The following is a 23,940-nucleotide window of genomic DNA, read 5'->3' as shown; positions in this document are numbered from 1 at the left end:
ATTCCATGTGGCCAGATTTGCATCCTTTGCGGTTGACTCCAGAGATGTAACGTTGGCCAACGTTGTAACCTCTGACTTTGGTAACGCGTGTAGTTGTTTCAAAAATAAACCATGACAGCTTGATGGGGTTGTGCACCCTACTTTAGATGCTCCCTGAATCCTCGATTCCCTTCAGCGGGCTTTGGGGTCTGGCCCCCATTTTCCCCTCATACCAAGACAATAGATGGCCTGGGCATGATGGCGGCAAAGCGCCAAACGCTGGAAGTAGAGTTTGCCAAGCACATCAGAGCAATGATGACTCGCGGGAATCGAGCCATGCAACACGGGACCCGTTCGCCGACTCGGGAGGCTTGTCGCGAAGACGGTGTGGCGACCGGACGAGTGGGCATTGACAAGCGCGAAAAAAAGAAAAAAAAAAAAGGTCCCGGAACCCGCCCCCATCCATCGGACACGGAGACGGGCCAGGACCCACTTGCCAAGAGCGCAACACACGCCCCTTCTCCTCCCCACAGCTAAAAAAAAATCCTTCTCTTCCCTGGCAAATGGTATTCTTGTGTGTGCAGATCGAACAACCAGTCTCGCGATCTGTCGGATACGGGGCCGTGGGGTTGACCAAGGTGCACAAATAGATCGCACGATTGGGTCCTGACTTGGCGGGATGGGCTTGGAAAACTTTGGAAAGATTGATGCCTCCAGCCAACCAATGGATGGCTATTACGGGTGTTGCGGCGACAACGTTGGCCAGTTTGGACGGCCGTGATAACCGCCAAAGCTCCCGCACTAACCGATCCAAGGTTTTATCAAAGTTACTGTCGTAGTATTTGCACCGGCGACATCTAAACGCCACAAACACCCATATACACTACCCAAAGGTCTGAAGTTACTATGACGCTTAAGAGCATTTGGCTGGCTTCGACGGTTGCAGCAAGCCTTTTTGGAAAATAAGCATGTTCCATTCGCCCATATATCAAGGTTTGTTTTCCGGGGTTCACACGTCCATGATGCCACTCGAACGCTTGCCGCCAACTCCACACGAATGAATACATAATGGAAATGTTTATTTATTTTTTGTTTACTTTTCCCTCCGGCGGCTCAGGAAGGGCACTCCGGTGTGCGGCTAAACATCATTGAACAGAATGATGCGCGGCTCATCCTCGTTGGAGACGGTCCAGGTCCACGCCGCGCTGGGCAAGTAGCTAAACAGGGGAGACGACGACGTGCCACAACTTCCGTGTCTGAAGAGGCCGGGATGGTCGCTGCGCAGTCTCTGCAGAGAATCCGGCGTCGCGAGAGACAGGAAATGGTCTCGTTTTTCCCCGCGGGGAAGAGCTCTGGTGTTTCTACAGGTCAGCCGGCCGCACGACACGATACAAAGGGTCGGCTGGCTGGCTATACTTACAGTCCGTTCCCAAACAGGCCATGGCACAGGCACGGTTCCTTGACAAGCAGGCCCCGAGCCCAGATAACCCGTCGCCCCTTTGCAATCGCCTCATCGATCCTCTCCCGGAGCATGGGGTAGAACGGCCTCAGGGACTGCAGCGCAAAGATGAATCCGGGCGCGCCATGGCAAAACTGCACGAGCCTGTCTGCGCGCTCCCTCGCCTCGGCTGTGGAAGGCCAGTTCCCACCTTCGGTCTGCAAGTCGAGCAGCTCTCCCAGGCGGGCCGCCAGCCTGGGCGCCAGAGAAGGATCGCTCAGCACGAGTTGCGTGATGATGCCGACGTCCCCGTGGGGAGCGCCGTAGTATCGCTTCCCGTGCCACAGCCAGTCGCCCTCGCTGCTGTCCCTGGTGTCCAGAATCCTCTGGCAGATCCTGCCGATGGCCTCGTCCACGGGGCCCGCGCTGCTCGGGACGAATCGCCTCACCATGCGAAGCATGTACAGCACCGCGGCACGCCCGTACAGCATCTCGCTGGGGAACGCCTTCTCGCGCGCCGCCAGCCCGGGGATGTTGTCGAGGAACGCGGCCACGTCCCGTTCGCTGCCGGTGACGCAGGCCCGTACGGCCTCAAAGGCCAGCTTCTCGCACGCGAGGCCGCAGTTCCTGTCTTGTATCTCCTGCGCGCCGCGGTCGCCCGCCATGTACCGCTCCGCCCAGTACTTGCACCCGTGGCCGCGGACCTGCAGGCCGGCGTGTTCCTGGGCCGTTCGGAGAAACAGGTACGCCAGGGCGGTGTGCCCGGACAGGAGACCGGAGAGGCTGTCCTGGTGCTCGTCCAGAGGGGGGTTTTGCTGCACGATATCCTCTAGACTCTGCCTGAGGAGGGCTGTTGTGTCTGCCGTCAGCGGCTGTAGGGGCATCGTATTAGGGAGATGTCTCTGCGCCATGGTGAGAAATGCCCTGCAAAAGGCGCAGCGAATTCAACCAGGCGTGGCGAAGGGATGAAATGTGTTGTTTTTTTCTCTCTCGTCCTCATTCTCGATTGAGCGCTGCTGATACAGTGGTGTATATCAACGCCACAAGGTGTCCTCCATCCGGACCATGGCTGGCTTTCCCCTCAACTCGTCCCCCCTCAAGCCCTGAAGAAGACATAAGCTGTGTGGGGGAGCCACGAAACTGACAACTGTTCACCAATGTCTGCGCTCACCATAGACGTATATTGCGAGGCGCTGTGCTCAAAGTAATGTTGAATCGCTGCGTTTCCCAGACCTCGTTTCGTCCGCGGCTGGTTGGAATAGAATGTTTGTAAGCGTAGAGTACATGCCTGTGGTTGAACAGCTGCGGCGTCCTCGAGTCCCCCGGGAAATCGGACCCCGGCGGGTATGTAAGAATAACATGGGGCCATGTTCGCTTATCTGCTTACCCCGGAATTTGGCCATTGTCAATTGACATGAATTGTGCATCAGCTACAATCGCAAATCTCTTGTGAAAATCACAAACGCAACGTAGACGAGGCGACTGATAGCTACCTACCGAGGTACTTACGTAGTAGGGAATGACTCTAGCTGATGGCACTAGTCCGAAGAGGGCTGTCCCTGTTTTTTGGCGCACCGACGCAACCCAGTATGACGACATAGACGCCGACTCGATGAGCTCAGAATGCACATGTGCGTTACGACTATTCCAAGACTACTACAAGACGCATTGCCGGTGCAAACACCACGACACTTCAACGCCAAACTACCAACGCTCCGCCATCTGCCTAGATTGCCTTCACTACGTGGCTACACTCTCATCATTCACTTACTGTACTCTCTTTAGTGCTGCGCTAGGATAAGCTGTGAAAAAAATAACAATGGCAGACAACTCCAAGAGTGGCAAGTCCAGAAGCAGCCGTGTCGCCAACTCCGTCAACGAGAAGGCTCAGGGAATTCTGTAAGCTGTTCCGCACCCTTCATAAAAGTTCACCGACTTACCGGTCCTAGTAAGGAGGATCTAAACAAAGCCAAGGGTGTGGCATATCAAGCGCTCAAGAGCAAGGCCTATCTATATCCGATCAAGGTACGACCGTCTACCAAGTCTACCTTTGTGGCAACACATCATGGCTAATCTTTCCCCAGGGGGTTATTTACTTCCTTTCGCATAAATCCCTCTGGCAGCCGTTCACTTCCAAGATTGGCTCGTATCTCAGCCTATCTGCGGGTGTAATTGGCGGCATGTTTGCCTTTACCTACCTCCCACAGCTTGCTGTGCTTGTCTTCACCAGTGGTCCCCTGGCTGTCTTTTCGACAGTCCTGCTTGTATTGAATGAAAGCTCGACCATCACAAACATGATTTCGAGGAACTGGATCCTGCAACAGTCAATTCTCGACACCTTTGATGGCACCCTCATCTCCAGAAATGCCATCAACATGGTCCGTGAGGGCCGCGAGGTCAAGTCCGGAAGTGACCCCATGAAAAGGCTGGGGAAAACCTTGAAGAGCCCATTTACGAAATTTAGTCCGACGGCTATTATTCGATACATCATGTATTTACCTCTCAATTTCATCCCTGTGGTTGGAACAGCTATGTTTCTCTTTCTTCAAGGTATGGCACCGCGTTGCCGGGGATAAGAGTTCCAGGCTAACAAATTGTGTAGCTCGAACCAGGGGGACCCTAGTTCATGGCCGCGTAAGTTTGTCTGTGTGTCTTGTTTTTTCGGTCGTCTCGGCTCATCATGAAACAGTACTTTCAGCTGAAGAACTGGTCGGCCTCTCAACGGCGCGATTGGTTAGAGAAACATACCGGCGCCTACACAGCGTGAGTAAATTACCTCATCGTCAACGAAACTCAAGTCCAGCCTCTAATACAATTACCACCAGATTCGGCTTCGTGGCCACTCTGCTGGAAATGGTACCCGTTGCCAACATCTTCTTTACTTACACCAATACTGGTAATGCTATTCCACAGTCATTCTAATGCATCGTTGACGCTAACAGCTACCAGTCGGGGCCGCATTGTGGGCCGCAGATATCGAGGAACTAAACACAAACATGACGGATGAAACGGCACCGACTCTTCGAGAGGCGGCAAAGAAGCTCCAATAGCCGAGATGTGCGACAGTGTAAATTAATCCATGGTGTCGAATTAGCAAGACTTGCCACGGTTGCTTGTGATAGTCCATAATGCAGGGCAAGCTCCCCCTTTGCAGCTGCTAGCTCGTTTGTTGGAGATGGACGAATTTTGCCACTGGGGTCCACGGTCGTGAGTAAAGTGGTTCAGGTCGTAGAAATAGATATTCAACAAAGATCTATGGCGTAAAGAAGTCAACTCGAGTATAGCATCCAGGCTGTGTCGGTTTCAACAGATATTCGGCTGTGGCATCTGATTACTTGTGGTGCCACCATTTGCGACGACGCTGAGACCCAACTTCTGTTGGTCGTCAACTTGTTTGACCACAAGTCGCCAGGGCTATGTATTCAAAACCCTTTCACATTGACGGTTTTACCAAACTCGACCCCATCGTTTTGGACCGGCTCGCCATTCTTAGAAAACCGTTTGATATGCTGGCCGGGGCTTAGGAACAGAAGATGTTGTGAAACTAGCGAAGCGAACACCGACGGGTAGATTCGACCGCGCATGGTTTGCAGGTACATTATCGATTGTGCAACCGTTCCACGGCTGCCTGCGTACTTGGCGATGGCGAACTGCTATGAACCGTTTCACGACTCATTTCCACTTTGATAGGTCCCGCCGATGAGCAACGGATGCGTATCAATAACGGCAGGCATACCCCGTTGTCTCTAAGAGTGATTTTTCTTCAGCAAGCAATCAAACACCTACCTACCTAGGTCTTTAGACACTTCACAGGTAGCCGTAGAAGTAATTGAGTCGCACAGGAGCTGTATTGTGCAACAGGCACGTCGAGCAACAAATGCTGACATGGTCGATATTCGGTAATACGCTGCAGCCCAGAGCTGAAATGGTCAAAAGGGGCGGCTTCCTTCGATCAAGAGTTTGCTTCGACACGTAGAAGCACGTCGCCTATGGTTTTGTCCCACAATCGATGTTGCTCCAGATGCGTCAAACACCCATAGTAGCAACTGTAGGCGCAAGCACAGGACGTGAGCCAGGGTTTTGTCCATAAATTATGTGTCCAGATGTGATTCCAATGAGAATGGGAAACTTTTTTATCAGTCCATTGACAGCTGTTATGCTCTGTGTCTATGAGGTCAGGACCGCCAGTCGTGCCTGCCGTAAACGACTCTGCCAGCTGTCATAAACGATTCGCGTGAAGCCGACACTTGACATTAATGAAAAGGCTCTGCCGTCGCGTTTGTCCAAGTTTGTTATCTTCACCTCTCGCGCCCCGGCCCTACCTTTTTTTGTTATCAACCCTTGGTTTCTCCTGTATCCGCAAGTCTTTCGAGCCTCAGCCCTTGAGATATCGAGACGGTTTGGAGACACCGCGTCTTTCTTTCTTTCGAAATTGATCCTATTCTTTCGTTGAACCTTTCTTGGCACTCACCTGTCCTGTATACACTCTTTAATTTCTTGAAGAATCCTGGATAATCAGACACTCTTTTTTGTCCTAAATAACTGGGATTTCTACGGCATTGGCAACTTACATTCTAGTAAAACAGCATTCCCTGCCCTCACCGTCTGCTCAATGAAGCTGCCAATGATACTCGTGGCCTTTGGCCCTGCCCTCATCCTAGGTTTTCTAGTTTCCTTCACTCAGGCGTTTGACAATCCTTTTGAATACGGAACCCGTCCTGAACCTGGTCATCTCTCTGGTGTTGGCCCTCGCGATTCACCTCCGGATTATGGGCCACCGAGCTATGGTTACGGATATCCGCCTCCATACCAGTACGAGACTTCAACTTCGACCGCAACTTTGATCATCAGCTCGGGTTCTTCTACTTGTGAGTGTTCCATAAAGTGCAAAACAAAACATGATGCTAACAATACGGGAATTCAAAGTTTTGACTTCGGCGACTACCATCAGCCCAGAAGCTCTGACCGTCACCGACCAGCCTCCATCGACAAGTGACAAATACACCACATTGACCTACGCTTCAACTGTAACCAGGTCGGCAGGCACCAAGTCTGGGTCGGCATCTGGATCGGCATCTGAGTCGACACTATTATCGACAGAATCAGACTCCTGGGTGAGAAGCTCGGCGTTGGGAGTGACAGGGGCTTCGACTTCTTCCAGTTCCACAGAATGGGAGCATTCGTCTTCTACCGAGGACGGAGCAACCAACTCCGAATCCGTGACCAGCCCAAGTTCCCTTTCGAGTCACACATCTGCTGTCACAGCTACGTTGACATCAGACACGGCCATAAAGACCAATACCTTGATCTCGAACGCTGAAGGGACATCTAGCAGCCTCGGAACCGCAACAGTGACTCAGAAGGTGACAGTGACCAACTCAGTAGTCTCTTCCGCAGCGTCATTTGAGAGTTCAAATTTGCCGATTACCGCAACTTTGAGTTCTACAAACGAAAACTCTGCCACTCCAGAAACATCTTATTCCATCGCCACAGTCACTCAGATAGTTACAAGCACTCAAAGTGGCAATATCAACGCATCGTGGGGCGTATCAACTTCATCATGGAATTCGCTGTCCAAAGGAACACTGTTGCCTTCAATATCGCTCATCACAACAACGATCATCGTTTCTTCTCAAGAAACTGTGACCACCGTCCTTGAATCGGCATCATTTGGAAGTACTCCTGCTGAAGAGACCCATACGAACAGCCACCGGGCCAGTTCGGGCTCTGTTAGCTCTTCGATAGCGTCAACTACAGAAACTGATAGCGTTCCAAGAACCAAATCGTACTTTTCCTCCACATGGGCTAATAGTACAACTGGTAGTTCTACGGTTGTTTCGTCGTCTGTTGCCATACAAGGCTCCTCTCTGCCAGGATCCGTTTCATCAAGGCCAGGCAGCGTCTCGTTAGTCACAGGTATTACAACCGCGACTGTGTTTCTTTCGGTCACTATTCCCCGTCCAACAGAGACTAGTCTTTTTTCCCATGGAGGATCTATTGTCACTATTTCCAGGGGTTCTCCAAGTCCGCCATTTCCAGTGCCATCCAATTCAACCATCTCGCTCAATAGAAGCTCCGGTTCCGCATGGATGAGTTCCTCTGTCTTGGGTACCGTGGTTTCCCCTACCAGGTCGCAACAATCGACGAAAGTATCAGGAGAGACCTCATCCTGGGCCACAAAGACGATTACTCTGAAATCTACACTTCCCCCGTTTCAAAATACCACTTCTACTTCCTCCAATATCAGTCATCACAGCCCGTGGTCAACAACAGTTGGTCAGACGAGAACTATCACGAGCATAGCTTGGAGTAGCCTTCCTTCGCATCCTATTAAACATAACTCTACGGATAGTAACTCGATTCCTACGTCCAGACCTCGAATCACCTCTTCAAGAACTCGTTTCACCTATCAGCCAAGCTCAATTCTGCTCTCTACCAATCCAGGTTCTAATGTGACAACAAAGACGTTGCCACCATTTCCAATTCCATCAAATTCCACTTCTCTTGAACAAACTCTACACAGCAACACAATACACTCTACATCTCTCATTTACTCATCCGCACTTGCATCGTCCTCTGGGTTTCACAGGATCAGCTCCACGAACACCATGAACGCAACCTCCACCAGGACGTTGACTAGGAAGTTGACGTCAACAATTAGAGTGCTACCAAACTCGACCGCCACGGTTAGCCAAAGTGAGCAATCTAGCAGCATGCGAGCTACTACTATCCGAGGGTCCGGTAGTTCTGGCACATCCGTCTTCACAGGCACTTCGTCTTCGCTTTCTACACTCACCGGCCCCCTTGTGACCAGTTCAGGTGGCTCAAGTTCCACAAGCACGCCTAGATGGACTAACTCAACTACTGGATTGCCAGCTCCAACAAGCTCTGGTGATCCGGACGCAACCACAGCAGAGTCGTCCTTCAAACAAATTACCGTTACCACTGAATCAACAGTACTTTCATGGAGTAGGACCCAGGGTGTGAACCTTACAACGAATAGGCTAACCGATAGTGTATTCATTTCTAGTCAATCTGAGACTTTAAGTCCAAGTGAGATCACACTCTGGCCGACAAATACATCGTCCTTTACTGGAACTGAATCGGGTCAACCTGAAGTGCCTTCGGTAGTTAAGAGCACAACTCTGTATCCAAACACGACCGAAACAGAAATTGTGCCGTCGGCTACATACACCGATCACTCTGGTATTGAAGTTACGACGGTAACGTTAGTGCCAATCTGCACCGACACAATGGTCAATGGATCTTCTAGCCTTGACGTCAGTAGCATGTCAGCCAGTTGTGCCACCTTTGATAATGGCACAGCGACAGTAACTCGGTGCCTTTCTCTACCAAACTCCAATGACCCCGGAATAACATCTTTGTCCAATATAATATCAAGTAAGGGTCTGATTATCCAATTTTCGCCCCAAACTGAGACCTCGCTAACGGACAGATAGATCCTGACCCTGCACCCACCACATTTTCAACTTTGGTGAGAAGCGGTGAAGATTCTCCAAGACCGGGAATTTCGAACCATCCTCGACCCACGGATAGGATAGGACCGCAGTCAGAAACAAGCTTGCCCAGCAATCCAAACTTTCCGTGGGGCAGTGATTCGCCGATTCATCGGCACCAGAGCGTCGCCCAGCTTGGTGCTGGCGTGGTGGAGGGAGGTATTTGGCCAAGGAGGGCAAGGGAAGTGTTCCAGAAATTAAAAGGATACTTGCCATGGAGCAGAGGTAGTGCTCATTGACAAAAGGGATTTAGCTTTTGCTTCGTCAATCAATATGATCGACCCATAAAAGCCTGTTGTGTTCACTTCGGTAACCCTTGACAGATACGGTTAAACTGGTTTATTCATATGGAACTACGAACCATGTGTGTGGTTGAGAAAGGGGATTTCTTAATGCAGGTGGCTGCAGCAAGGTTATTGTTTTTTTTTTTGAAACTTGGCAAACCGAAGTGGCATGTATGGTATTATCTCAGAATGACTTTTCGCTTGCATTATTCTTTGCAGAGTGCCTGACAGATACAGATGGTGATTGGCTGGTTATAGATGTCGGCTCTTGAAAGTGATTCAAACGGAGATGTGTACTGTGAAATGATATGTTCAAAACGCAATACAGGCTAACCTTGTAGGGCGCTAACAACAATCGTACCACACATGGTTTGCCATGTTTGGAGTGTCTGCTGTTCTAAGAGACTTGCGAGACAGGTTTCCTGACAAACGGTGTTACGAATACGGAGATTATGGCTGCCCGTCGACTGCCAAGCATGCACTGTACGGAAAGTGAGACTGGTACGGAGTACGTGTCTACCAGAAATGCCAAATCAGGATTCGATGTTGCGGCGATGTGGGGCCATGCCGGCAATGCCAAGCACTCTGGTCCGTAGAAGCCGGAGACAGGACCTGAGGACGTCACACGGAGGAAGAAGAAACACTTGTTCCAAAGACAAAAAAGAAGCCGACAGGAATGACATGGATAAGGGAGGCTGGTGATGGCCACAGACAACATGGCCGCCAGATGACATTCAGGTCAATCAAGGCCACACACGGCGCGTGCAGCTGGGTAATTAATGCCATGAAAGTGGTATTTGCAATCAAGTCAGTCATGCGACAGCCCCAGAACTCCATGGTGTGGCGGCGCTTGAAGGGGCGCTTGAATGGGGACCAGCGGCAGGGTGGGGTTCTCAGTGCAGTTCCTTCCCTGTTCGCCTCTCAAATCGGTCCCGGACCTTCCAGTGCCACTGCGTACAGTGCGCAGCTGCATGAACGAGACGAGCCCTACGCAAGCAGCTACAACGGCAAACGGCATTGGCGCATCGGGAAACGGGTCGGCTGGTACGAGCGAGTCCACCATACGTTTTGGCTTCATATTCTCTTGATTCCCAACCGCCACGCCGGGTCTTCCTCTTCTTCCCTCCACAACCTGCTTCCTATATCTGCTGTACGACACTAAAGAACCGCTCTTTACCGCTTTATACTTTTTTTCTTTCACCTTGCACATTGCCAACGCATCTAGGCAGGCACTGCGGCTACCTCAAAATGCAGCTTACGCCGCTCGCCTTCGCGGTCGCGGCCGCTGGATTCGTCATCATCCCCGAGCTTTCCGAAGCGGACGAGAACATATTCAAAGCGCTCCCTATCCATGCTGGACCATTGTCACTGCCAGTTCCAGCAGAATCTCACAAGGTTTCTGTTCCGTGCAAGCAATGTGAAGGCAAAAACAGCCATTTGCAATTGAACCTCGACGTGGTCGATCACACGAGGCTATTACTAAATGGATTCGAAGTTTACCCCAATGCCGATCCCTGGCATGGCGATCTGGCTGCCGTTGTTGAGAGTACGGATGGCGAATCAACAAAGCAGAAACTGGGATACAGCTTAGCGGTTGCACCAGAATTTATGGAGCAGGATTCTTACATTCAGCTTCTCGATGTTGAACTGCGGGTCATCGAAGTGGGAAACCGATTTGTTGACAGCGTCCCTGTTGTTAATGTGAAGCTCGTCAAGGCGCCTTCGGGCGAAATCGCCATTACTGATGTGGACACTACATCGACCAAATCATCTAGTTGCAATTCGATGGCTTGTACCGCGAAGGAAGTCATGGAGGAGGTCTTCAAGGCCCTAAAGAGCTTCAAACCATTCAAGGGCTGCCATCGCCGACCTTACCATGACAAGAACAAGGAATACCTTGAGAGCTACCCTATCCGGCCTGAGTCTGACGATGCGCCCGAGGCTCACCATAAGCACCCGCATCAGAACTTTGGTGGCAAGCACCGGCACGAATGGGGACGCCTTGTCACCAACGTTGCTGCTCAGATCTTCTTGCCTGTCCTTATGGGTATCACGGCTGGCGTTGGTGTAGCTCTGTCAGTTCCCTCCCTCCTTGCCCCTTGAATTGTTTTCCAGTTGGTCGACCCTTACTAATGCATCGATAGGTTTGCCATGGCTGTATGTAGCTTATTTTTCCAACTTACATCGTTTATCCGAGGCAAGAGAGACGGCCGTTTTGGTTTGTGCCCGTATAGCAGAGGACAAGCTGTACAAACCGCCAGTGAGGAGCCGATGACGTCAGAGAAAGTTGGCCTGATGGTGGAGGAAGCTGAGGCACCGCCGCTGTACGACGACTCCAAGAACTAAGAAAATTAGGAAAACCCAAACTATATGTCGAAAATGGATATGGCGACAGGCATGGTTTTCGACTGCCCGGCCCAGGTTATTCGGAGTGCAGTCAACATCCACTCGGAGTGGGTGGCGACGGCATTGAAAATTGAGTTGGGGGGTTGGACGACTTCGAAATACCCAAGTGTATAGATATACCGTACTGGATTGATTTATTGGCGTTTTTGTTTGGACTACGTCCGAGGACGTGCCCAGCAGCGTGGCAGTGGTTGGCACTGCATCGGATGGCTTTGAGCGACGGCATACGTTGCGTTACGCTCCTTTAGGTGGAACATATCATTGGAGTTTCTTGACATCATTTCGGCGTGTTTGTTATCCTGGTTTCTACATTATATACCCACAATACGACGCTCCTTCTTCACGTACATGATGTCTCCATGTGCTGAATTCTTTCGAACGTAAATCTGACACATCATTATTGCCCTTGAATGCGTTTCATGCCCAGCTCGGATCGTTATAAAACCCCAGCCACATATGGACGGGGGTCCAAGGTGGATCGTGAACAATGGGGAGGGATATGCGAGTGCCATGCGGCCGGATTTGCATGTCGTTGCTTAAACCCAATCTCCATTTGCACCTTGTTTCTCATTATTAACAGCCAGGCCGAATGAGTAAGGTGAGGGGACGTCGAGCTAGCCAAGGTCAGCAGCGTCTTCGGGTTTAACGGATTAGGGTGGGAAGTGTCGGTACCGAAGTGCGTGGTGACGGGGTGGTTGGTAAGCTGTCTGGTACTAGACGATGCCGGGGGTGACGGGATGGTGATGCCATCACCCAGACCTCCCCCCCGCTCTCAAAGTCGTGCGTGGTCAAAGTTGGAAGCTTATGTATTAGCGGGAGCCGTGCATGCGTCTTTGTTGCTCGGCAAGCTCCACGGCAAGCTAGCAGCCAGGACGCGGGAAGCAAAACAACCAGACCACCACCTCGGGTTTAAGCTTGGCAGCCGCGCGGGGGAAGGATTGACCGTACATGTACATACTTGGGCGCCGAGTGAAACAGGTGGCATCTACGGAGTACGGAGTAGACGAGATGGCAGGGTGAGTCCGACGAACTAGGATCCTGTGCCACCACTTCGCCCGCCTGGTGAGGTCGGTCGTTTGTGATGGGTAGTATCTACCGAGTACAAGTCCGACATTTGGCTTGCATTGGCTTTGTCTGTGAGTTGTGATGGCTGTTGCTGCGGGTGGCGCACTCGTGCCCCCATGGCTGGAGACACGTTACGGAGTCTGGTACTTTGTTGTGTCTGAGAAAGCTTGGGAGGGACGGGAAGATGAAATGCCCGCACAAACCGCAACCCACAGCTCGCAGCTCGCAGCTCGCAGCCCGAAGCTCTGACTTGAGTATTTATTACTCCGCCGAATGCACTCCGTACTGCAGTTTAGACTTTATTACCTGGGTGGTTGAGTACCTGGGTACTTGAGTAGTAGTATTGGGGGCCGAATTTGAAAATCCCCGACGGGAAAGTGGCGCCGGGCTGACTGCGTTCCTTCCATCTTGACCTTAGACCTTGGGACCTGGTTTATTTAGGTCTTGCATCTGTCCTGACAGCTCGAAGATTTTTTTTTTCTCTCTCCCAAACTTTGATCCCTCACTCATGTCCATTTTCGCCTTGTTTATCCACAGGCCGCCCCATCTGCTCCCTACTTTGCGGGCAGACTTGCTGAGATCAGAGCAGCGAACGTCTCATTCAGGCAAGGCAAGCCGCTAGACTACTGGGGCTGCTACGTCACAAAGCTGTCATCCGTCAACCCGCCAGCCTGCCAGCCTGTCAAGCGCCCTTCAGAAGCCACCATGTGGAAACCCCCGTCTCCCACTGAGACCCCGCGATCAACCTCTGTGGACGAGTCTGCACTCGGGGCCATGTCAGCTACACGGACGAAGAATCCTGGCCGGAGGTTCGCGCAGGTCGTGAAGCTGAAGAAGGAGTGCGTGGACCAGTACAAGGCTTGCCACGCGGCTGTCTGGCCCGAGGTGGCCCAGCAGATTAAGCAGTGTGGGATCGAAGACTGTAAGTGGCTACTACGGTTGCTCTGAGCGAGCGCGGGGGCGGATTCTAACACGGCGCAGACAGCATCTTTTACGACGACATTACCGGGCTCTTGTTCGGCACTTACAAGTACATTGGCTACGACTACGCGGGCGACATGGAGCGCATGGCAGAGAACCCCAAGGTGCGCGAGTGGTGGAAGATGACGGACAGTTTCCAGGAGAGCATTGTGCCTGGGGCTGTCAGCTCCGAGGCGGGCGTGCCGAGTTGGTGGAAGCCAATGGAAGAGGTGTTTTATCAAGCCTAGATGTCCGATGGATGGGGGAGCGAATCAGTCCTGCGAGCCGGGTGGTTGGATTCTTTGAGATTGTGTTGTGAAGTTTGAATTGGCTGGCATTGCCATGGCTGCTCCCTCGAGGTGGTCCTGATCAAGGCCCTTGCTCAAATGCGTCGGTTTCGCAAAGGGCCTAGACATTGGTGAAAAATTTACTCTGTATTCCCCAACTTACGTTGGAAATGTGCCGGGGCCCATGTCAGACTTGTGATTCCTACCCTCGTTGTATGTCTACAGACTGGTATCCAATTGCGCGACTCCAACGGTGCCATGGCCATCTCATCTCACACCTGAGGTACCACAGATCAACCGCGTTCCCCCTCCCGCCCGTGGGTGTTGTGTGACTGCTTCTTATCGCTTCCTCTGTCTCGATTACTACGCAGTGTTGTTCATGAGTTGGAACTTGGGGGGGCGGCGGTGTTTTACGTTGGACGAAAGTGGAGGACCCTCCATCGGATGCAGAAGGAGCATTTATTATGCAGTTCTATCCTTTAACATATGTCACATTGAGGAGGGCAAGGTGAGTTCGATGGCGGGCACACCATGGACAACAAATTGGACTGAGCTACAGATGAAAAGATGGATATAGAATACAGCATGGTATAGTAAATTTATGCTGCTTGGACTTGTATGTTTTTTTTTCACGTAGCCCTCTATGGGTAAAGGATCAGATATGTTATTTTTTTTTATTGCGGTTTTTATGACCTCAAACGCAAATGCGCGTGCAAACACGGCACTAGGGTAGGGCCCAATCAACCACACCAAGTACCTCAGGTGGTCGTATCCAAACCAGAGAACCATGACGTACTGCGTGCTATCCCTAGTAGAGACCATGAATGCTGACCCCGTGTGCTGATAATGCAAAGCCAGGGCTGTCTCTGCGACTGCGTGTGCAATTGACGCGTGACTGTTCCCCAAGCCCTAGCCGTTCAAAATGATTCCCCCAGGACACCGAGCCGCCTCCCCCTTTGTGCTTGATGATGAGTACTTGCCGTAACATGCGCCGAGATGACTTGCAAGCACGCACGCCAAGGCTGGTCGGCGCCACGGCAAATCCGGCAACGTTGAAAGCTACGGGGCCAAACCTGGCCGCAATATCTATAATCTGACCCTGCGAACCCAAGCGCTGACAACGTGCTGACGGCCAAACCACAGCAAAATATACGCGTACCCAGCCCTACCAGGAGGCTGCCGTCATTGCCGTGGCACTGCTGTCACAAACTCGTTTGCTCACGCCGGAGACTCAGCCACGCGGGTTGACGCGCAGGCCAAGCAGACTGGCACGACTGCGGGCGGCATCGTGTCCCCGCGACTCCCAGGTACCCACCAGCTGTCACTCGTCCGGCTGCTGCACATGTGCTCAACAACAACTTGACCCAAGCCTTGAAGACGACGTACGCACGCACGCATAGCATAGCAGCGGACCGGACCCCGAGACGCCTGGCCGCGTCGTAACCTTTACTTACTGTAAGCAAGGGCCTCGGTCGCGGGCATCTATCTATCAGACACCACGACACCAAGACGAATTCGCCACGAGAAAACTCCATGCGTAGACTTGGGACGGTGGTCAAGGTACGCGTGGGCAAGATTGAACGTACCTGACGTAGATTTGCCATTTCCAACACCCCGACAGCCGAGGACATTCATGCAAAACCGTCAATCTGGTTGTATTTCCCCCTCGTGGACTAGCGCATTCCAGGCGACGGCGCCACTTTAATCGACTGGCTGCTGGGCAGTTTGCCGTCTTGACTATTGGGCTTCAGCTGGCGGCGTGAGATTTCAGCAGCAACCGGGTTAGTCGTCAGAGCTGGCAAACTCAATGGGCTTCGGCACGCCGGTCGTGTCGTAGGCGCCGCGGCCCATGTGAGTCTCTGGAATGCGGATGGAAATGGTGGCTGGTGGTTGACAACTACAAAGTCATCAGGAGATGACTGTTTCTTATGCCACAGCTATCCTGGCCTGTTGCCTCGCCTTGTGTAGAGGGAAAGAGTGCGGTGGGCATGCATTGGTTCGTATTCATCTATAGCTTGCTGGTATCTAGAAATGCCCCGCGCTATCCATGTCTAGGTTTTTACACAGAGATACAAAGAAAATTTGTGAGGGTATCAATAATGAGAGTGTGTGAAAGAAATTCAAGCACCGGGAAACATTGGCAGGCAATGAGACTGTACCTGCTTTTGGAGATGCCTGGATTCGAGGGCTGATGTGACCTGGGGCGGATGAACGAGTTTGGTAGAGAATGGACAACCTTGGACACCGAGAAATATGGACCGGCGTGTCGACATTCTAGTGAGTCAAGGTTTCGGATAAGGCGTCAAGGAGCAGGCGGCTTTATGGCCAACTGGCAATACTGGCCCGGCCAAATCCTCTATAGTAGCCGGGCATGTATGCCAGATTCCCGTTTCAGCAATATTGCCTGGCCTTGCCTTGCCTTGCCTCCCGCTTCATCCTATTCTCCTTCTAGGCTCCGTCTAAAATTCATGTCTGTATCAAAATTGATGTCGTGCCGTACCTCAGAGTTGGAACTGACTTTGGAGACATTCGTGTCTAATGCATGAGAAGAATTGCTAATGAATGGAAATGCCCTGCGACATGTTGCCTCATCCCGGACAAGTGGACTCTCCTTGGAACAATATTTTTCAGTTGAGCAGCCGAGCAGCTCTTGGACGGACTGGCATCATGGGAGGAGCCAGTCCTGCCATGCCATATGACATCAATGGCAGCATGGAGAAGGTGTTTCGATCTCGTCTCTGGCGTTGGGGATCGTCGGAATGCCTCAGTGTCAGGTATGCAATCCAGAGAGTCAATAGGGCGATAAGAAGTGCCGGGACGCCGATGGCAATAGCCACCACCACCTCGACAGAAAGTGTGGGCTGCTCAGCCATAGATTCTTATTACCACGCTATAATGAGTTGGTGTTTAAGAGCAAAGAGATATGTTGGTGTATGAAGCTGTCACAGCCAAGGTTGTTAGTCAACTTGCCACATTCGTCGGCTTGAGATACATGAATGTATACCTGGGAGTAAATGCTGTAAATTTAGTACGGTATGTTTTCAAATAACGCTGTAATTCAGAGTAGAAAAAAAGAGATACCAGTGCCGCAGCAATATATGGGTGTGTATTTTGAAGAAAAGAAGAGAGACTATTTGGCGTGGTTTGCGGTGCAGAGGGGATGACAATCATCTTATAACGCGTTATAAAGACCGCACCGAACAGAAAAAGCGACAAGGCATACGAAAATAGGCTCACATACTCAGTCACGCTGGCAGCAAGGGAGAGGCAAAAAAAAAAAAGTACTTCTCGGTACGTCGGCGTTGGCGTTGGTGACGTCGGACCCTGTCACGCTTCACTAGGCATGCCAACGACCGGGAAAAGGGGTCGCGATAGAGTGCGATCGACCTCCAACAGGAAAACTTTACCATGTCAGCCGGGCCCCATCGGTTTAGGAATACTGAAAGGGGGGGGTTATTGTTCGACCGTTACCTCCATTTGGCCGTGGTGATGAGAAAGGTACTTTGTTGTCAGAGGCGATAGAGACTGTCAAATGTACATTGTTGGTTGGAAGATCAGACTGCGACCAGCTGTGACGACACAAAATCGCAAAGTAGGAAACAACATAGATCCGTATTGCAAAAATATATACTGATGAGCCAGCATCCGCTTTCACTGTGGCAGATCGGTCTTCAAGTGGTTGTTGCGACCAGACCCGAACAACTTGGCGATTTCTTAAGAGCAAGAAAATCATGAGGTTGGAAAGACAGACTACAATTGAAAAGTTGGGGGGAAAATTGACCAAAACTCAGAATCAGCCTAGCTCTTCCTGAAGGTGAGGCGAACCAGTACGAGGCGGTGAGGAGCCGCGTGTAAGATGCCAGTCAGCATTGGCATCAACGCCTCGGCCGGTAGAATGTGATGTGAACAAGCTCCAGAGACTCTGTTGTTCGACTAAGGAAAGAGTTGGAAGCCAACAAAAAAAAGGGGGAGAAAACAAAGAGTGCAAAAGACGGTGGGAACCAACATTGGCACGAATCCACGATCCATCAGCTCATGGTGGAAGAGCTGAAAAGCACAATCACTGTGGCGCGTTTCCTCAGCAAATCAGCGACTGCGACTCCGCGACTAAGCCGACATGATCTGTAATATATTGTGTCCTGTCTCAACATTTTGTGTGGCGAGCTGACAATCGGACCAATATGTCATGATTCCTCGGGCCTTTGACTAGGTTGTCCAATGACCACCTAAACCCCGTGGCTTAGCTGTTGTTGCGTAGTCTTCGCAGCGTTGTCACACACCTTGGTCTTTCTTTCAAGCAAGTGACTGTATAGATCAGGAAGAAGAGAAACGTAATAATTAGACAAGACAGTTGCTGCTCATTCTGATCCATGGTTCACTTCGTCGTATAAAGGAGTGCCCCCTACAGCTTCGGCTACTGTCCATGGTCAACGTTCCTACACCACTCATCGACCGATCCCAACATTTATAAGGGCATGGTTCTCTGAAGTCGTCACCTCTGAATAAGAGGGGCGGCTTGAGGTATGAAAGACTTTGGCGTCGACTAACTTGCCTCATGGCAGAGTGCGAACCCAATAACAGAGGATGGCCAGGCCAAATATGTAACCGATGCATACATCTAGGTCGTGAGTGCTCCGAAAATGTTCGCGCTATCGCAGAAAATTTTACTCCATCGCTGGGTGAATCCACATTGACGAAACAATCTGAGAAAAGTGAGCAGTCTTTGGTGGACAGGTATCTAGATTCCCCAAAAGATTGGGGTACACTTCGAGTATTATCAGTCATTTAATTCCCTTTCTAGTACAAATGCCGTATGAAAATATATTCGGAGTGGAAACACCTAGTCTTACTGACCTTCTCTTCCTTTTTCAGGTCCACCCACAGCCCCTGGATTACACACATCGAACGAGTCTGCGACAGCGTTCAGATATCTGAAGCGGTATACGGCGTGCGCCTGGGCAGTATCAGCAACGAGCCCGATCTCAGCGACATTCGGACACTGGTATTAAAGGAGCGAGAAGCTGCACGATCTACATCGAGGCAGGCCATGGGGACACCGCAACTTAACCCAATGGTCCGGTATAGGCTGGCGTCAGTGCTGATGTCTTGTCCTATTCGGTCGAATGAAGGTCGACCTAGACAAAATGGAGTGCATTTTTTTGATTCGCAAGAGGATATATCTGCTCTAGTACAAGAGCTACAGCAATCTGGAGACCTAGGATACGCCATCTCTATCCAGGGATCATACCTCAACGGTCTAAGCGTTGGGCCCTAGGAAGACGTTTGAGAGACAGAACTCAAGCGATACTATGACTTGTATCAGCACTTGAGGACAGTATTCAAGCTTGGAGTTGTCGAGCAGAGCCGCCTACCACGTGTTTCATACGACTGCCTTCCATTTCTGGAAACAAGATCCGTCCGACAAGCTGCCATTAAATATCTCCGATGCACCACGACGTATTTGGAAGAAACCCTCCATATTGTTCTTAATAATACACACATTACTTATTGTGTTCCCAATGCACGTCGCTGCCAACTTCGGGTTGGGCTATGATGTTCACTGTTTGTTGGAAGCTGGCGTCGATGTCAGTCCATGTGAGAGCTCCTGCAACCTGACGCCACTTCAATGTGCAGCTACTGCTGGACAAGAAAGGATTGTGGCTATGATTCTGACCAGTCTAATGCTTGCAAAGCCGTCCTCGACAGCATCGGGCAAGCTGAATGCAGAGCCGCAGGCAGCTTGTGCATTTGCATCAAGAAACCCGCATTACCCTATTGTTCAGAAATTGCTACCGCATCTGACTGAAGATGGGCGAGATGCCGTAAGGGCGGCCATTGTATCAGCATCTGCAGCTCAGATGGCTGCTTGAAGGAGCGCGGCGCCTGTTGGCCAAGCTACAGGCAGTGGCAGCAACTTGAACAAGACTTGGAGTTTAAAAATGAAGATACCTAGTCGTTGTGAATATCAAAATGTGGTGGTTTCATCGCTCCTTCCGAAACTTGGGTCAAACACAACTTGGCATCATTCAATTGGGTAGCCTCAGACCACTTCTCGGCTGAGAAGGCACAAAGAGTCAAAAGTCGAAGCTATCGATGTCTTTCGGACGCTGCATTGCGGCCAATGTCTGCAGGCAGTAGTAATTCCTGAAGTTCTGAACGGTGGAGAAGTCGGGTAAGCGAGAAACGAAAGAGATGAGACAATGTCTCATTCCACGTATCGGATCGGGCAATTTCGCTTTCGCACACGGGACTCCACATTGCTGCAGCCATTCACAGCAATCTATCTAATGCCAGTCATCCATCATCTAGCGCGATCGTGGGGAAGAACACCCCAGTGCCCAGGATTGAAACTTCGGCGTTGAATCTCGTCCTTTCTATGGATGGGTTTTGCCGCAATAATTGGCGCATTCCTGCACAAATGTTGGCCGGACAATCAAGCTTTTGGCCCGCTTTAACACGCTAGACTACAAACTGGCTTGCAGTCGGCCCGGTTTAGAAAACAACGTCGCATCCCACAATCTCTTCCGTGAGAGCTAGGCATACGGGCCGCGGCGAAATGTGAGTCCTCCATACGCATGGCGATTTGAGAGACGGTGTGTCATAGAGTAGGAGTAAGCTTCCGTGTTCAGGCCCTGGGGATAGCGGGAGATGCAGCTATCCTACCGTGTCACTCCTACCTGTGCTGGCTAGGGCTGACTAGATGGGAGCATGAGGGCATTCAGCCCTCGAATCGACGTAGTTCAGGGCACTATTGGGATGGCATCTAGCTCCTCGCATGGCGAGCGGAAGCAGCAGAGGCTCAGTATTTAAGGATACATGTGCCCGTCATCTTCCTTGATTAGTTGGCGTCATTCCCGTCGCCGCAAAACAAAAAGCTCGCATAAGCTCTCGGGCGTTGCTGCAATGCACCTCACATCTTTGGCTCTCGCTGGTCTGCGGGCTCTCGCGGCCGCAGCTGCAACTCCAAACTGCTTTCCTTATGGCAACGCCGAATTACCCGGAGATATGACAGCTCCCAATGTCAAACTGGAGGACTGGTGGTGTCCCCAGTCCATGGCGTATGGCTTCCAGGGATTCAGCTACCCTCTCGAGGATGACAACTGCAACAGCTACACCAACAGCTTCAACCGGATGAACCAGGACTTTGCCAAGATGAAGAAGGACTTTGGAGCGAGCATCGTACGCATGTACTACCCTACATGCACCCAGCCCGGGGTGTTTGAGAATGCGATTCGAGCTGCGGCCAAGAATAACATGGCTCTTATCTTGCAGGTCTGGACAAACTTTGGTGACGGTGTACGTCTTGAATATATCCCTTGATAACCCTAGTCCGTGAATTATCCACGCGGAGCTGCGACTCCGGAGGCTGATAGGCAATCAGGATGTTTGGAAGCAATCTCAACAGGCCATTTACGACACCCTCGCCAAACGTGAATTCGCGGCCATAGCACCGTACGTCGTCCACAGCGCTGACTGGGGCTCTGAACCAGTTGGCGACGGCATGGACTCTGGTAACTTCGTCAATGACCTCGGGGCATTCCGCAAGCGGATGAATCAGCACCACGTCAAGGCGGGCATCAGCGAGGACTGGGACCGTCCTGGTTACCTCCGCAACGGCGATGGTTTGACCGATCTGGGCCGCGGCATTAAAAGCAACTCGGACTACGCCCACATCCATGCCATGCCCTTCTATCATGGCAATAATCCCGAGGGCCAGGCCTGGGCATACATTCAACAGACTACGCAGTGGGTTTTGGATCATGTCAAGCTGCCTACCATGATCACGGAGAGTCCTTGGGCTTGGGGCAAGACCGACCACAATCCTGGAAAGACGGACGTAGGCGTTGCCCAGTACACGCGCTATTGGAAAACATTTGATGATAATTGCGAGTGGTTTAAGCAGAAAAATGTCGGTTGGTTCTTGCATGCTTGGCAGGGAGAGGATAAATTTGATATTGTGAAGCCCGATGGCCCTGGTTATGTTATTCCTGGCTGGAGACCTCGTAAGTGTTGAGCACGAAAGGGCGGGCCAAGAACTGAATCGTTCGATTTGTGTTTCATCGGCCTCGTGGAGAGTCACCGTACATGTGTACATTGGCATTCGTACATTGCAAATTGGAGTTGTACGCCTTACTTACATGCTTGTCAGCCACGTACCATGGATACATTGCCGTGGTTTCTGTTGGATTGCCCTCCATGCAACAAATATTTAATCTCCAAGCAGATACCAATCTTCCACAACCACGAGATGAGGCTTGCATATGCCTTCATGCATTCAGCCATGAGGGCTCCACAGCCGGTCCCGTTCATCTCATGAGTTATATCAGTTATAATAGCCGTTGAAGTTGACCAGTCCCACCATTGACAGCCCACGTTGGCCGAATTGTTGGCGTTAGTACTACTATTCGTGTCGGCCAGCTTTTTGATCTGTCTTTTGTGAGAGGAGCCCCCTTGGGTGCGGTTTTCCACCGTCTTGCCCACTTGCTCACTACAGATGTGTTGGCCAGACCGGCGTATTTGTTTGAAGCTGCGGTCTGTGACAGAGGATATTTGGCCGTACCTGGGGACAGCGGGAGGCAATGAGTTTGCCCATGCCTAGGTCGCTCTACGCCACCCGGTGGACAAATATCTATTGCCTCTGACGGTATGCTAGCAGATTCTAGTGTAAAACCATATATACTGCGTGATATACTGGCACCGTTTTTACCCAGACACCTTCCGTTCCCGGTATAGATGTTGTAGTACAGCAATATTCATTGTAGATCCCTCGGCGCAAAATTTGTCATAGGAGCAGTCCTACCAACAATGGAACAGAGCGGTAGCAATTGGTAATCATGTTGCAGTCGTATGCACGAGTCGCTATTCGATCTTCGCTTTTTCGGGTGGTAGTCCCGAATTATTAGGGATTTTTTTTAACCGGATGTAAGATTAAAGGTACTCTGAGCATGGGCTAGGCGCCCCGGAATGATGAATACCTCTCAGCCAAATCATGTCAACGGGTTGAAATTGACAGCGGGCGTTAAATAAAAGACGCACAAAGAGACCTGGTCAGAACAACAGGAAAAATTCTCGTTGGCTTGGCTCTCTTCCCCCCCAGAGCACCCCTTGTTGTCACTATTTTAAGTCGTCATTGTATTCGCCGGTTAAGCCCTTGCCGATGCTGGAGGCGTGGATCCTGCTGATCAACTGTCCGTCTTCCTATTCAAGAAAGTCAAATGGTTGCTGAGCCGGGTTGAACGAGTTGCGTCCTGGTTGCTCATGCCATTCAATATCACTAAACACAGGAATATAGTTTCCTTGGGTATTGGTATAAACTATTATGGTGTCGTGAGGCCGGGGGTGCTGACAATCGCCCGATCAAGTCCGCGGCAAAGTGCGGGTGCTCATCATTGTTATTGTCCCAGTGGCTACGGCTTTCATCTGACCGAATGCGTCTGTGTGCCGATGTGCGGGTGATAACTCGCAGCAATATATTCTGCGACCATTTCCACGCGAAGTACACGCGATTTGGGCCCATCATGAGCCCGCCCTGTCGTCAAATTAACCATGACAAATTGACCGAACGTTTATATCTCCTTCTCGAAGGCTGCGACAGAAAAGATGAAGCTGCCAGAGAGACTATAGCACATTGTATGTATGTATGCACAATGGCGGCGCGCTCCATCCACACTAGTCAGAAGTTATCGCTAGACCACGATATCTTGCTTCATGTGTGGATGCAATCTCCATGCAGGAACACGGCGCTAGTGTTTCCAGTTAACCACGAGAACGTTGCACCCTGCGGCCAGCAGCAGGGATGAGGCCTCAATGCCTGATTTGGCTTTCACGAGCGTGACTTGGTTGTTGTCTGTCTTGGAGCCGGCGGAGCAAACGTGTCCTCAAGACATTGCCAAATGGCTGGCATTCAACTGCCCAAGTAGCAGAGACTCGACAATCTGGACTCTGTTGTCGGGCACTGCCATGACCCCCAAAAACATTCGAGACGGCCAGAATTGCGACTGTTG

The 23,940-nt window shown here is 51.2% G+C and overlaps 7 protein-coding genes across 7 annotated transcripts; 6 read left to right on the top strand and 1 right to left on the bottom strand.

Annotated features, from left to right (window-relative positions):
* Positions 1 to 1,117: 1,117 nt before the first annotated feature.
* On the bottom strand, positions 1,118 to 2,328 carry MAA_07400 (abscisic acid ABA receptor; the record flags this gene model as incomplete). Its single annotated transcript, XM_007825398.2, has 2 exons — positions 1,118 to 1,340; positions 1,400 to 2,328. 2 exons carry the CDS (start codon positions 2,326 to 2,328, stop codon positions 1,118 to 1,120), a joined length of 1,152 nt encoding a protein of 383 aa, XP_007823589.2.
* Positions 2,329 to 3,236: 908 nt separating this feature from the next.
* On the top strand, positions 3,237 to 4,467 carry MAA_07401 (uncharacterized protein; the record flags this gene model as incomplete). Its single annotated transcript, XM_007825399.1, has 7 exons — positions 3,237 to 3,316; positions 3,367 to 3,442; positions 3,502 to 3,967; positions 4,020 to 4,051; positions 4,107 to 4,180; positions 4,243 to 4,313; positions 4,367 to 4,467. 7 exons carry the CDS (start codon positions 3,237 to 3,239, stop codon positions 4,465 to 4,467), a joined length of 900 nt encoding a protein of 299 aa, XP_007823590.1.
* Positions 4,468 to 6,029: 1,562 nt separating this feature from the next.
* On the top strand, positions 6,030 to 6,737 carry MAA_10949 (Ribonuclease III; the record flags this gene model as incomplete). Its single annotated transcript, XM_011412894.1, has 3 exons — positions 6,030 to 6,285; positions 6,344 to 6,473; positions 6,524 to 6,737. The coding sequence occupies 3 exons, from the start codon at positions 6,030 to 6,032 to the stop codon at positions 6,735 to 6,737; spliced, it is 600 nt and encodes a 199-aa protein (XP_011411196.1).
* Positions 6,738 to 10,466: 3,729 nt separating this feature from the next.
* MAA_07402 (uncharacterized protein) lies at positions 10,467 to 11,564 on the top strand (the record flags this gene model as incomplete). The annotated part of the gene is made up of 2 exons (XM_007825400.2): positions 10,467 to 11,293; positions 11,363 to 11,564. The coding sequence occupies 2 exons, from the start codon at positions 10,467 to 10,469 to the stop codon at positions 11,562 to 11,564; spliced, it is 1,029 nt and encodes a 342-aa protein (XP_007823591.2).
* Positions 11,565 to 13,394: 1,830 nt separating this feature from the next.
* Positions 13,395 to 13,897, top strand: MAA_07403 (DUF718-domain-containing protein; the record flags this gene model as incomplete). Its single annotated transcript, XM_007825401.1, has 2 exons — positions 13,395 to 13,611; positions 13,671 to 13,897. The coding sequence occupies 2 exons, from the start codon at positions 13,395 to 13,397 to the stop codon at positions 13,895 to 13,897; spliced, it is 444 nt and encodes a 147-aa protein (XP_007823592.1).
* A 4,845-nt stretch (positions 13,898 to 18,742) lies between these two features.
* On the top strand, positions 18,743 to 19,211 carry MAA_10948 (uncharacterized protein; the record flags this gene model as incomplete). The annotated part of the gene is made up of 2 exons (XM_011412893.1): positions 18,743 to 18,747; positions 18,809 to 19,211. The coding sequence occupies 2 exons, from the start codon at positions 18,743 to 18,745 to the stop codon at positions 19,209 to 19,211; spliced, it is 408 nt and encodes a 135-aa protein (XP_011411195.1).
* Positions 19,212 to 20,839: 1,628 nt separating this feature from the next.
* Positions 20,840 to 21,950, top strand: MAA_07404 (B-(1-6) glucan synthase; the record flags this gene model as incomplete). Its single annotated transcript, XM_007825402.1, has 2 exons — positions 20,840 to 21,232; positions 21,318 to 21,950. 2 exons carry the CDS (start codon positions 20,840 to 20,842, stop codon positions 21,948 to 21,950), a joined length of 1,026 nt encoding a protein of 341 aa, XP_007823593.1.
* Between the last annotated feature and the right edge of the window lie 1,990 nt (positions 21,951 to 23,940).

The sequence above is a fragment of the Metarhizium robertsii genome (genome assembly GCF_000187425.2).
Source record: "Metarhizium robertsii ARSEF 23 chromosome Unknown MAA_Scf_3, whole genome shotgun sequence".
Classification (NCBI taxonomy): Eukaryota; Fungi; Ascomycota; class Sordariomycetes; order Hypocreales; family Clavicipitaceae; genus Metarhizium; species Metarhizium robertsii.
Note: the sequence above shows the minus strand (reverse complement) of the source record. Positions and strands in the feature narration are given on the sequence as shown.